The sequence below is a fragment of the Gaeumannomyces tritici genome (assembly GCF_000145635.1).
Source record: "Gaeumannomyces tritici R3-111a-1 unplaced genomic scaffold supercont2.7, whole genome shotgun sequence".
In the NCBI taxonomy this organism is placed as follows: Eukaryota; Fungi; Ascomycota; class Sordariomycetes; order Magnaporthales; family Magnaporthaceae; genus Gaeumannomyces; species Gaeumannomyces tritici.
Window position 1 is genome coordinate 260,022 of NW_008804551.1, and position 10,932 is coordinate 270,953.

General features: G+C 59.1%; 2 protein-coding genes across 2 annotated transcripts; one reads left to right on the forward strand and one right to left on the reverse strand.

Annotated features, from left to right (window-relative positions):
* Nucleotides 1-21: 21 nt before the first annotated feature.
* Nucleotides 22-998, reverse strand: GGTG_11434 (hypothetical protein; the record flags this gene model as incomplete). Its single annotated transcript, XM_009229324.1, has 4 exons — nucleotides 22-79; nucleotides 156-195; nucleotides 403-886; nucleotides 948-998. 4 exons carry the CDS (start codon nucleotides 996-998, stop codon nucleotides 22-24), a joined length of 633 nt encoding a protein of 210 aa, XP_009227588.1.
* Nucleotides 557-10,588, forward strand: GGTG_11435 (hypothetical protein). Its single transcript, XM_009229325.1, has 11 exons — nucleotides 557-1,129; nucleotides 1,199-2,725; nucleotides 2,806-3,155; nucleotides 3,225-3,339; nucleotides 3,442-4,965; nucleotides 5,053-5,212; nucleotides 5,278-5,567; nucleotides 5,629-6,288; nucleotides 6,365-6,624; nucleotides 6,698-9,220; nucleotides 9,330-10,588. Exons 1-11 carry the CDS (start codon nucleotides 1,076-1,078, stop codon nucleotides 9,586-9,588), a joined length of 7,722 nt encoding a protein of 2,573 aa, XP_009227589.1. The 5' UTR covers nucleotides 557-1,075; the 3' UTR covers nucleotides 9,589-10,588.
* Nucleotides 10,589-10,932: the final 344 nt, after the last annotated feature.

Here is a 10,932-nt window from a genome sequence, read left to right on the forward strand (position 1 = left end):
GTTTTGTGTGAGGTCAGTGACTCAACCAGAGCTCCTCGGCGGCAGGGGTTGCTCCAGCTCCAATTGAGGTGGTGGAGGTCTGGTGCACGGCCACGAGGGGTGCACACAAATTTAGCACCCGCCGCCGACCTGCATGCCCCGCCCCTACTACTCACGTAATGTCGCGCCCTGGCTTGTCGCCCCCACCGGCAGTGGCTTGCCGACAGCGGCATCGCCAGTCAGTCACTTGAGGCAATTGCAGCGTGGCAGGGATCCAAGACACTGAACTGAAGACTGACACGCCGACTGGCATCGGCCGCCAAACCCAACTTGAGGAAATTCCCGGGGAAATCCCAAGAAAAAGTCCCAAAGGAGAGCATAGTTCGTGGCCCCATCTCTAGCTCCTCGCCCCGACGAACTTACATCTTCCCGACTCGAGCGCTAGGCTAGCCCGCGCCGAAGCTTGGTGCTGTGGCTGTAGCCGACGCGGCCTGACACAGTCGAGCCCGCCGAGAGCCTGGCACCTGGCACACTGACACTGACCCTCCTGGCCAGGAGGAGGCCTGGTTCCTTGGCCAGGCGTGCGGCCCGGTACCTCGCAGGACGATGGCGGTGGTGGTGGCCCACAATAATGGCCTGCGCTGCAAGCCCGCACACACAGAGTCAGGGGCCAATCCCCCGCCGCCCCCACAGCCAGCGGCCGACTGTGCTTGCTGCTGCCCGATATGAGCACCAAGCTCGGATACTCCCACCCGTCTCGAGACCCCCCAAGCACCAGCCCGACAGGGGGTGTTTGATCGATCTCGTCCCCCGCAGACGTGTCGTGCACGGCTGGCAGCTCCTGGACACTGTACCAGCCCTGCGTGTCTGCAACCTCTGATCGCCGGCAGTTGCTGTCCTCGGCCGTCTTCTGAAAAAGAAGAAGCAATAAAAACCCTTCGCCCGCATCAACGACGAGCCAGCCTCACCCAGACGTCAGCACCACCCTTCGCCCCCACGCACCGCTCCTCTGTCCACATCCCCCCTGCGACCAGGGCGGGGAATCATGATCAGGGCGAGGTAGGCCACCGCTGCTTGCTCCAAGGGCCGCATCGCCATGACGGGTGACGCCGGCCTCGTGGGGTGCCTCGTGGAGAGGCTCGCGACGCGGGTAAGATATAGAGCACTCCTTTTTCCTCTCGCATCGCAGACAGCCCGCTAACCTGTCTGCTCGGCACAGCTCCCCCACCGCACCGGCACCCGCAGCGAAGACGATCTTAGCCAGGACGAGATCGTCGGCATCACGCGCGCGACCCTCGTCAAGCTCAGCGCCACCTCGATCGTCCACGTCCTCGACGCCCTACTCGGCCTCCTGACCGAGCTCGCCCGCCCCTACACCAGCGTGGCTGCCCACCCCACCCATGTCCTCCTCTCCGAGTTCTACATACTGGCCCTGATCGCCGACTGCTGTGCCCACCACTGGGCCTCGGTCGGGCGCAATGGTCGCGCCTCTCCGCTGTCCACTGACGATGGCTTTGACGAACCACTGCTGCTCCCGCGCAACATCGCCTCCCTGCCCGCACCCCAGCCCTTGCCCGACGCTCTGGTGACCAGGATATTCGAGTTCATCAAGCTCTTTTTTGGCCCATTGCCCGATGGATACGTCCTGCCCGCCAAGACGCTGCTGGACGAGACCCCGGGCTCCCTGACGCCCGCTCCAGGCGAATCCGACGGCCCAAAGTCGGTCCGTTCTGGCCGCTATGGCGACGACGTCGACAGCACCGGGCTCATGGACATGAATGCGCCGGCCATCGAGACGAACGTCAAGACCATCGTCGAGTTTGTGACGGCAACGAGCTGGCCGGCCGCGTTCGATTACTTCCGGAACGTCATATACACCCTCCGCGCCACTGCTGGCCCGGTGCAGGGGCCGCCTATATCGAGCCTGGTGGCGGCCGATGAGGAGCGAGCTGCGCTCGTGATCCTGCGCCTGGTCGCCTACTTCTGGGTTGATGCCAACAAGCTGGGTCAGATGATCCAGGAGCTGTGTTCGAGCTTCTTGCACTTCCGCAAGCACTTCCAGAACACCGTCGCCGTCGTTGCGCCCCTCCTCATCTCCCGCTGGCTCGACCGGTTTCCCGACGAGTTCGTCCAGCTGCACACCATGCACAAGCGACTGGACGGCGGCGCCGACACCCTCTTTGATATGACACATACGGTGGTGGACAACGCCCGAAGACGCGCTCTGCTCTACCCCTTGCAGACTACGCTTCTGTTCTTGCTTCCAGACGTCTTTGAGGTCGCGAGCAACCTCCGCGAGGCCAAGAGCGGCAGCATGTCCAAGAAGGTCGGCTTCCTCGATAGCCTGAGAAAGGCTCTGCGTAATAGGAACGAGCAGGCCGCCTATTGTCTCGTGTCTTTGCTCCGCGCAGCCCGCCACTTCAGCGCCGAGAGCGACTCGGCCTTGCTGAGCTACGCCATGGACGTCCAGGACGAGGTCCGCGACGCCGTCTTCCGCAAGGTACACGGCGCCGATGCTTTCATGTTCGACCAGGATATCCTGACCGCCGCCTTCGTGAGCCTGGCGCATCTCAACTTTGAAATATGCGTCGAGTCCCTGTGCCTTACTTGCCTGGCCCCTGCTGCCCCTCACGGATTCAAGATCGCGGTGATTCAGACCTGCTCGCACTTTGCCCGTCTGCGGGACAACAAGAGGTATCTCCGTCTCTTCGCTGCGGCGGCTCCCTTCATACAGGGCCAGATCACGGTGAGTTCTCGCTGCTACGTCGGCCCATACAAAATATCAAGGCAGCAAGCCGACTAACTGCGTGTTTGTGTGCCGAAAAGACTATCTCATCACAGTTCACCGAGATGCTACTTGGAAACCGTGGCGCCTGGAACAGACGCTCGGATCACAGCACGTCCATCATCATGTTGTGCAATATTCTTGAATTTCTGAACGCCTCACCCATGACCCTCTTCTCGGGATCGCCTGATGGCACGGATGAACGGAACAGCTTCTTCGAGGACAATTTTGAGTCCCTTTTCTCGTGCATGGTCGTCGCCGACGAGGCTGTTAGGCAAGCTGCTGTCGGAGTCGCAAAGCGTCTTTTCGCCGAGGAAAATGTCCTCGAGTCAATCAGGGCCTCCAAGAGGCTCGGGTCAAGAGACTTCAAGCGAAAATTCTGGCGGTTAACGTGGGTTGCAAGCCCTCCTCTCGATTGACTTCTCCCTAGTCTGCTAACGCCCGCCTCCCCGGGATATAGGTCTCTTGTACTGTCCAACATGTGTGACAATCTTCCCAGCGAGGACCCTGCTTCGGACCTGAGGGTGATCCACAACTTTCTAGAATTGAGGCTTCTGCTCCTCACATATGTCAAGGTGAGTCAACAGGCGAAGTGGCACTCATCCGGTGCTTCGCCGAATCCCCTTTGGACCAAAGTGACGGCCGAGGCTGAGCTCATGTCAATGCTACCGTTCTAGGAAATGGACGGGCTCGTGGATGATGTGCCAGAAAGAACAGCTGCGTACACGAGGCTCGAGACTGCCCTGTTGGTATCGCTATGCTCGGCGGATATCGACATGTGCCAGCTGGTGACTTCCTGCTTTGGTCGATTCCTGGAGGAATGCCGTGTTATCGATGTTGGGTCGGAGGCGAACAAGCCATCGCTGCCACTCCTCCGCAACGGGGAGGTCTTTTCCGAGATATCTTCTCGCGGATTCCGCTTCACCGGGCTGGTGGCGTTCCAAAAGCGGATGCGCGGCTTGCTGCGGCGCATGCAATACCCCAGTGCTGGCATCCTGGATGCTTGGGAGATCGGATTCGAAAAGTGGCTGCACCTATCCAAGGACGTATCGACGGCGTCGGCAGAGACTGTATCGGAAAAGACGGTGGCTGAGTGGCGAAACTTCTCGGGCTTCCTCGCGTCGCTGGGCGGCATCTGCATTGCTGATCAGGCGGCCGTCCTGGAGGAGCCTGTGATCAGCGGTCTTCGGTGGATTGACAGGCTGTCTTCCGAGAACCACGAGGAGCCGCTGCTCAACAGGTATCTGAGATTAAGCATCCAGCTGCTGGCATGCCACAGCGTCAAAGTCAGGGAGACGATGCGGGAGGTGCTGTCGACCGAGGTGTCCCCTTCGCTTTACCAGCCGCTCTTCAAGGCTCTCGAGGCTGAGCTTGACATACTCTTCACGGGCGCCTTAGAGCAGTCGGTCAAGGACCAGGATAGCGAGATTGTGTTTGCGGAGCAGTCGGCCTCGCTCCTGAGGGCCCTGGTGGAGAGGCTCGATACCCCTTCCGACCTGGGAGCTGCTTCGTCGGTCCACCTGGGTGCCCTCACCCTGAACTTTGCCAAATTCCTGGACAGTGTCTCGGACAGCCCTAGCAGCCTCCGGGTCAAGATCAAGATCTGCCAGCTGTGTGAGGCGGTCACTAGGAGAAAGGAGCACCTCAACCTGAGGGACGACGTGCGCATCCGAAACCAGCTCCTGGAGTACATCTTTGGCTGGATTGCGCGTCCCCGATCGCCCCGTGCCGAGTCTGTCATGTACGGGGGCGGCAGGCAAGACGAGATGTCACGGGTGCAAAAGGACCTCGACAAGGCATGCCTCAAGTCGCTAGCCGAGCTCACTTTCCGCCTGCCCCTCCAACCAGGGGACGGGCAGACAGACGCTGGGACAAGCGAGCTGAAGTCGCAGATGTTCCACACGTACTTCAACCGCTTCCTGTCGCTCCTCAACCTGGAGTCGGCCGACACGGTCGGCAGGGGCGACCACTCGCGCGACGACAATGCGTCCAGCTCGGAGCTCGCCATCACAATTCTGTCGAACCTCTTGAGTGCCAACATCGATGTCGGGCTCAAGCACTCCCTCAGCATCGGCTACCACGAAAACGTCGACATCAGGACGGCTTTCGTCAAGGTCCTGTACAACATTCTTGTCCAAGGCACCGAGTTTAGCAACCTGTCGGATGCTGCGGTGACTGAGAAGTACGACGAGCTGCTCGAAGTATGATTATATTTCACCCATCTTGGCTCCATGTTTCGCTTTGTGATCTTGCTGTCAACTGACATTACTTTTGCCCGTGGTATGTAGCTGCTCACTCGGGACACAACCTTGGCTGTTGCCATGAGTGCCGTCTGCCCAAGCAGCGAAGTGGACGAGCTGACAATATCGCTCTTGAACATTTTTGAGAAGCGGGGCCGCAGCTTTGTTCTGATCGAGGCCTTGATCAAACAGGAGATCGAAGATACAGGTCAGTACTCGCTCGGATTTGAGGGCATTCTCGTTCTCCAGGCTGACTTGAATGTTTCGGATCAGAAAATGAATCTGAGCTTCTCCGAAGAACATGTGTTGCCACCAAGATGCTTTCTGTGTTTGCAAAATGGAAGGGCTCGTTGTATCTCAAGGCAACCCTACAAAAGGTCGTCGAGAGACTGATGCTCACGTCCAAGGATCTGGACCTAGAACTGGATCCCGCCCGTGTTGGCTCGCAGGAAGAGCTGCAAAAGAACGCGCTGCAACTTCGCATTGTTGCCAAGGTGTTCATAGACGACATTTGCGCTTCGTCGACCAGCATCCCGGCATCGTTTCGCAAGATTTGCAGCATTGTGAGTTTAGATCTTGGCGTCCGATTGCCGTGCTCTGGCTGACGTCCCTTTTGTTCGACAGATATCCAACGCAGTCATGGCAAGATTCCAAGAATCAAAATACACTGCGGTGGGCGCCTTCATCTTCCTCCGCTTCTTTTGCCCGGCCATCGTGGCACCCGAGGTTGAAGGTCTCGTCTCGACCTCGCCCTCCAAAGAAATGCGGCGAGGGCTGCTGCTCATCGCCAAGGTCATACAAAACCTGGCCAACAATGTTCTGTTTGGCGCAAAGGAGCCTTACATGTTCCCTCTCAACGACTTTCTGGCCCAGAATATATACAAGATCACCACCTTCCTGCGAGAGATTTCGGTGCCTCCTGATGTGCTAGACTCGAGCACCGGCGGCGAGTCGTTCGACTTTGGGTCCTGCGTGGCCCTGCACCGCTTCCTCTACGACCACTGGGACCACGTACGGCAACGGCTCGTCTCACGCGAGAGGCGGGAATACGTTCGCTCGCCAGCCGAGAGCACGCGCGGGCGATCGCCCGTGCTCGAGCCGCTGCGCAGCCTGATTACCAACCTAGGCCCGCCTCCGATGGCTGTGACCTGGAACCGGCCCCTGATCTCGGCCAACAGCCCGCCAGCCTACTCCCGGTTCCAGGACTTCATGCTGCGGAATGCCTTCCGGAGCACAGAGTCCTTTGTGACAGCCCGAGCTGTTTATGACGGCGGAGAGAGCAAGGTCAGTGCCGCCCACCTCGTTTCGTTCTTTGTAACTTCTTTCCCTTTGCTCTTTGCTGACAAGAACACGACGGCAGGATGGGCTTTCAATAATCTGCGTGATCCTGCGCAACATTGATGCCGAATCCATCGACTATGACACTCTAATCTACTGCTATCTCAAGATTGCAAGTAGATTGTGGCATCGTCCGTTTGGGTTGCTCATCGACGCGACATGCTACAACGGCCAGAGCGAGCCGCAGGACGAGCTGTTCCAGAAGCTAGAACTCCTCATGCCTATCGAGCTTTCAAGGCAGCTGTCTAGGGTCTACGTCTACAACATGAACAGCGCCTTTCGGTGAGTCTCTGAAACAGGGGGAGGGGGGGGGGCGGCGCCAAGAGCCAGCACACTGACTGACACACTACTACAGCAAATGCTTCCGGCGGGTGCTTCGCATGGCCACCAAGAACGAGGCGAGCGTGTTCAACCCGCGCAACGTCGAGTACCATCTCATCGGCAGCCTGCAGGAGCTCCAGACGCAGTTTCACCTCAGCCAGCTGCACCTCCCCAAGGAGACCATCAGCGTCGTGACGGACACACGCTACGTGTTCCAGCCCATCACCAAGCTCTCCAAGTCCAAGGGCAAGGTCGATGTGGTGATCAAGGTCGGCAGCCAGTTCGTGCAGGTCACGACGGCCAAGAAGCAGGAGGTGTACCAGGGCCTCCGGCTGAGCACGACGGTCAACGACATCTTCCGGCTGGGCGAGGTGGACGAGGCGCCGACGTCGATCCAGACCGAGGACGACTCGGCGTTTGGGCTGCGGGCCGACAGCGGCAAGATCGTGCTGTACTTCATCAGCCCCAAGAAGACGGACGTGCTGCAGGCGATCCACAGCGCCAAGGCCAAGTACGGCAAGGACACGCGGTCGCTCAAGTCGTTCGAGCGGCTAATCCGGCCGCAGGACGTGCCGGGAACGCTGCTCAACCTGGCGCTGACCAACCTGGCGAGCCCCGACCACGTGCTGCGGCTCTCGTCGTACAATCTGCTGGGCGCGCTTTGTCTGGCCTTCAAGTTCACGGCAGCGTCGCGGCTGATGTGCACCAAGGATATTGCCGTGCCGCTGGACCCAACGCACTTTGTTGTTGGCATCAGCAAGCAGCTGGCACGCACCGAGCCGCAGCTGACGGCCGACTTCCTCAACGAGTTCTTTGTTGGCTGGGACAGCTTCTCGGAGGAGCAGAAACCATTGAGCCTGGCCTACATGGCGCCCTGGCTGCCGGGCCTGCGCACGTCGCTGCTGGCGTCGGAGCCCGAGGGTGACAAGGGCCGCGACAAGATCGCATCGCTGTTCCGCAAGCTCATCGACGTGACGGTGGCGGATCCCACGCTCAACTTTACGCTCGAGCACGTGGTGTGGCCGTGCATCCACGCCGACGAGGTGCTGCTAGACATCCTGCTCGACGAGATCATCAAGACGGCGCTGAGCCTAGGCCTGCACGACGAGCAGACGGAGACGCTGACATGCATCGTCACGGCCATCGGCACCATCACGCTGCGCGGCAAGATCATCTCGCGGTTGCGCAAGGCCCTCAACCGCTCGTCGCTGCGGCCAACCAAGTACCTGCCCGACAACGCCGTGTGGTCCGAGGTGTGCGTGCTGCTGCAGTTCTGTGTGTCGCTGTCGTTCGACAGCGGCGTCCAGTCGCAGCTGTACCTGCCCGAGATCTTCCACGTCGTGACCATGTTGGCCAACACGGGCTCACCAGACGTGCGCCTGCTGGTGCACCGCCTCCTTGTGAACTCGGTACACGCAGCCTGCACCTCGTTCGCCCTCGACGAAGCCCGGCTCAACCGGCTGCGAGCCGCCCTGGAAGCCTTCTCGGAGCCGCGCAACGACATTTTCTCGACGCCGAACCCCTTGCCTCTGGCGCGCGACGGCGCCTCCTTCTCGACCTCACAGGAGGCCGGGCCGACACTGGCGGCAACAGAAAACCTAGCAGCGCAGCTGTTTGAGATATGCTCCATCGCAGCGCCGTCTACAGATGCGGCCAACGCCTGGAGGTCGCGGTGGATGAGCCTAGTGGCCAGCACGGCGTTCCAGAACAACCCGGCCATCCAGCCGCGGGCCTTCACCGTCATGGGCTGCCTAGCGCGCGAGGAGGTGGACGACGACCTACTGTACCAGGTGCTCGTGGCCCTGCGCAACAGCGTGGGTCGGTTCGGCGAGGACAGCAACAGCGAGATGATGGTGGCCATCGTCACGTCGCTCTCCAAGATGATGGCCAAGCTGCCGTCGGCGTCGCGATACGGGCTACAACTCTTTTGGCTGGCCATGTCGCTGCTGCGGCTGGTGCCGCCGAGCCTGTTCAACTGCACCGCCATCTTTCTCGAGTCGGTGCTGACCAACATCAACACGTCGGCCGACATGCGGGGTGACAGGATGGCGCCGTATCTGCTGCAGGGGCGGGCGCAGCTCGAGGAGGCGACGTTGCCACTGGATGACGCCTACGGGATACACTTTACCAGCGAGACTTTCCACTTTGCGGCGTGCGCCTGCCTCGTGCGGGGCCTGACCGACACGGTGACCAAGTCGACGGCTCTGCGGGTGCTCTCAACCTTTCTCGAGATGACGAGCTGGAGGCCGTCGCTGGCGGAGCGGGCGGCGGGCGACGTCCTGCGCTCGCCCTACATGGCGCTCACTCTGGCGCGCGCCGCCAGCCGCGAGGAGGTCAAGGACAGCTTCTGGGTGGCGGGCGTCAACCCGACGGGCCTTGATCGGTCGGCAAGCATCCGCAACGTGCGCGACGTGGCCACCATGAAGGACAAGGACCTGCTGCTCAACACGGCCATCGAGCTCGTCGACTTTCAGTATCTCGAGGACGCGATACAGAACCGGACGCTGCGCTGGCTCAACGAGCTCGCCGTGGAGCGCACTGGCGTGATAGCCCGGCTGTAAGTGACGCCTTTCGGTGACGCCTTTCGGTGACACCTTTCGGAATGGAGTGCCATGTTTCACACCTCTTCTTCCTGCTGACCACGATGTGCTACGGCAAACAAACAGATCGAACCCAATCATCTCCATCCTAGACAGCATCCTGCTAAACTGCCAAAACTCGTCGACGCTTGAGTCGGCGCATCTGCTGATGCAGACGCTCAGCTCCAGCGGCATCGGGCTCGAGTCATCCAGCATGCTCGATGACATACTCGACGAGCTCGGGTTCGGGGGGCTGTGGTCGTGCTCCTTCAACCTGGCGCAGGAGAACACGCCGAGCGAGGCCTTTGGGCTGACGGAGAAGCTTATCGAGCTGATCATCATATAGCCGTCACCTATTTTGTCCCTATATGTGGCGGGCTGTTGCCACGACATATCACCACACATACACACCACACACACACACGACACCACCACGCCAACTATAGCAGCGCACCAACAAAGCTATCAAACAAACCACTTTGGCTGCCGCCGCCCGAGTCGGCCTTGATTATTGTTTTACTTTTACTTATTTGTCAAGCCGCACCGAGATGATTTTGATGTACCCCATGTAGTGTGTGTGTGTGTGCCTTGGGCATCACTTTCTGCCTTTCTTGTCCTTTTTTTTGTCTTTGGTTGTTTGTCGCGAGTGCGGAGAGGGCGAAATGCGGAAACAAAAACGTGAAGTGAAATCTACATGCAACGATGAATGAGGAGATCTGTGCGCTTGGCAGATTCCGGCCTGAGCGGCAGCCGGACTAGACACACAAAACGCAGACGACACGAGGCATTTTATCTACGTTATGGAGCGGGATCGCGGATCGAAATGGGGAGGAAGGAGGAAGGGGTCAGAGGCCCCGAGTTGGATACTACTGCTACTGCTAGGTACTGTTGGATTGGAAACGAACACATGTGGAGAGACCAAGAACGGATCAAAAAGTGCCTTCCGCCCGCAAAGGAGACAGACATGTCAGACGACGGGGTGTGGTGCCAAGATGGGGCACGATGGATGTTTGACGCCATGTCTGTTGCGAGTTAGGTTGGTCGGTTGGTTGGTTGTCTGGTGATTGAGAGAGGGGGGGAGGCAGGCATAGATGGACAAGGAGAAAAGTGACGGCAAAATATGCCGCGGCATCATGTAAAACAGAGAAAAGGATGTGCGAGTGAGCCGAGCCAATGGGCAAAAGGGAGGTAGGTATCGTGCGGCGTGTGGGCTCGGACACCTTTTTCGCTGCTAGTATTTCATCATTCCGTCATGGGCAGGTTTCCTTCAATGGCTGGCATGTACGGTTGCGCGTGCTTTGGTGTGGTGTGGTGGATGTATTATGTGGTCATTGCATCATCAAAAAGCGACCACTTGTCATCCGCTCTTGTCTGTTCTGCCCCAAGGCGTATCAACAAAGAGACCATCAGTGCCTGCTCCACCACCCACCCCCACCATCACCACCACCAGAGCCTGCTACTGTAGACTGTGTCTGACAGCGACGGCCCCAGCGGCAGAATCCACTGCCGCTGCTTTTTCTTTCTCGCTCGTGTTTTTTTTCATCCGTTCTCTTGCTCTCGTATTCTTTCCCGGACCAAGACGCACCCAGATATGTAATATTACAGTGGAAACAACAAGGGAAAGGGTCATCTATCCGGAGGATTCATGAAGGAAAGTAATGGAAATAGAACGTGAAGCAAAAGAAAACCA

Excerpts from the sequence above, each read along its gene's own strand:
- GGTG_11435 (XM_009229325.1), top strand. The coding sequence starts at position 1,076 with ATGACGGGTGACGCCGGCCTCGTGGGGTGCCTCGTGGAGAGGCTCGCG. Across the intron at positions 3,156-3,224 it reads CGAAAATTCTGGCGGTTAAC|GTCTCTTGTACTGTCCAACA; the intron begins GTGGGTTGCAAG and ends CCCGGGATATAG. Across the intron at positions 6,625-6,697 it reads AACATGAACAGCGCCTTTCG|CAAATGCTTCCGGCGGGTGC; the intron begins GTGAGTCTCTGA and ends ACACTACTACAG.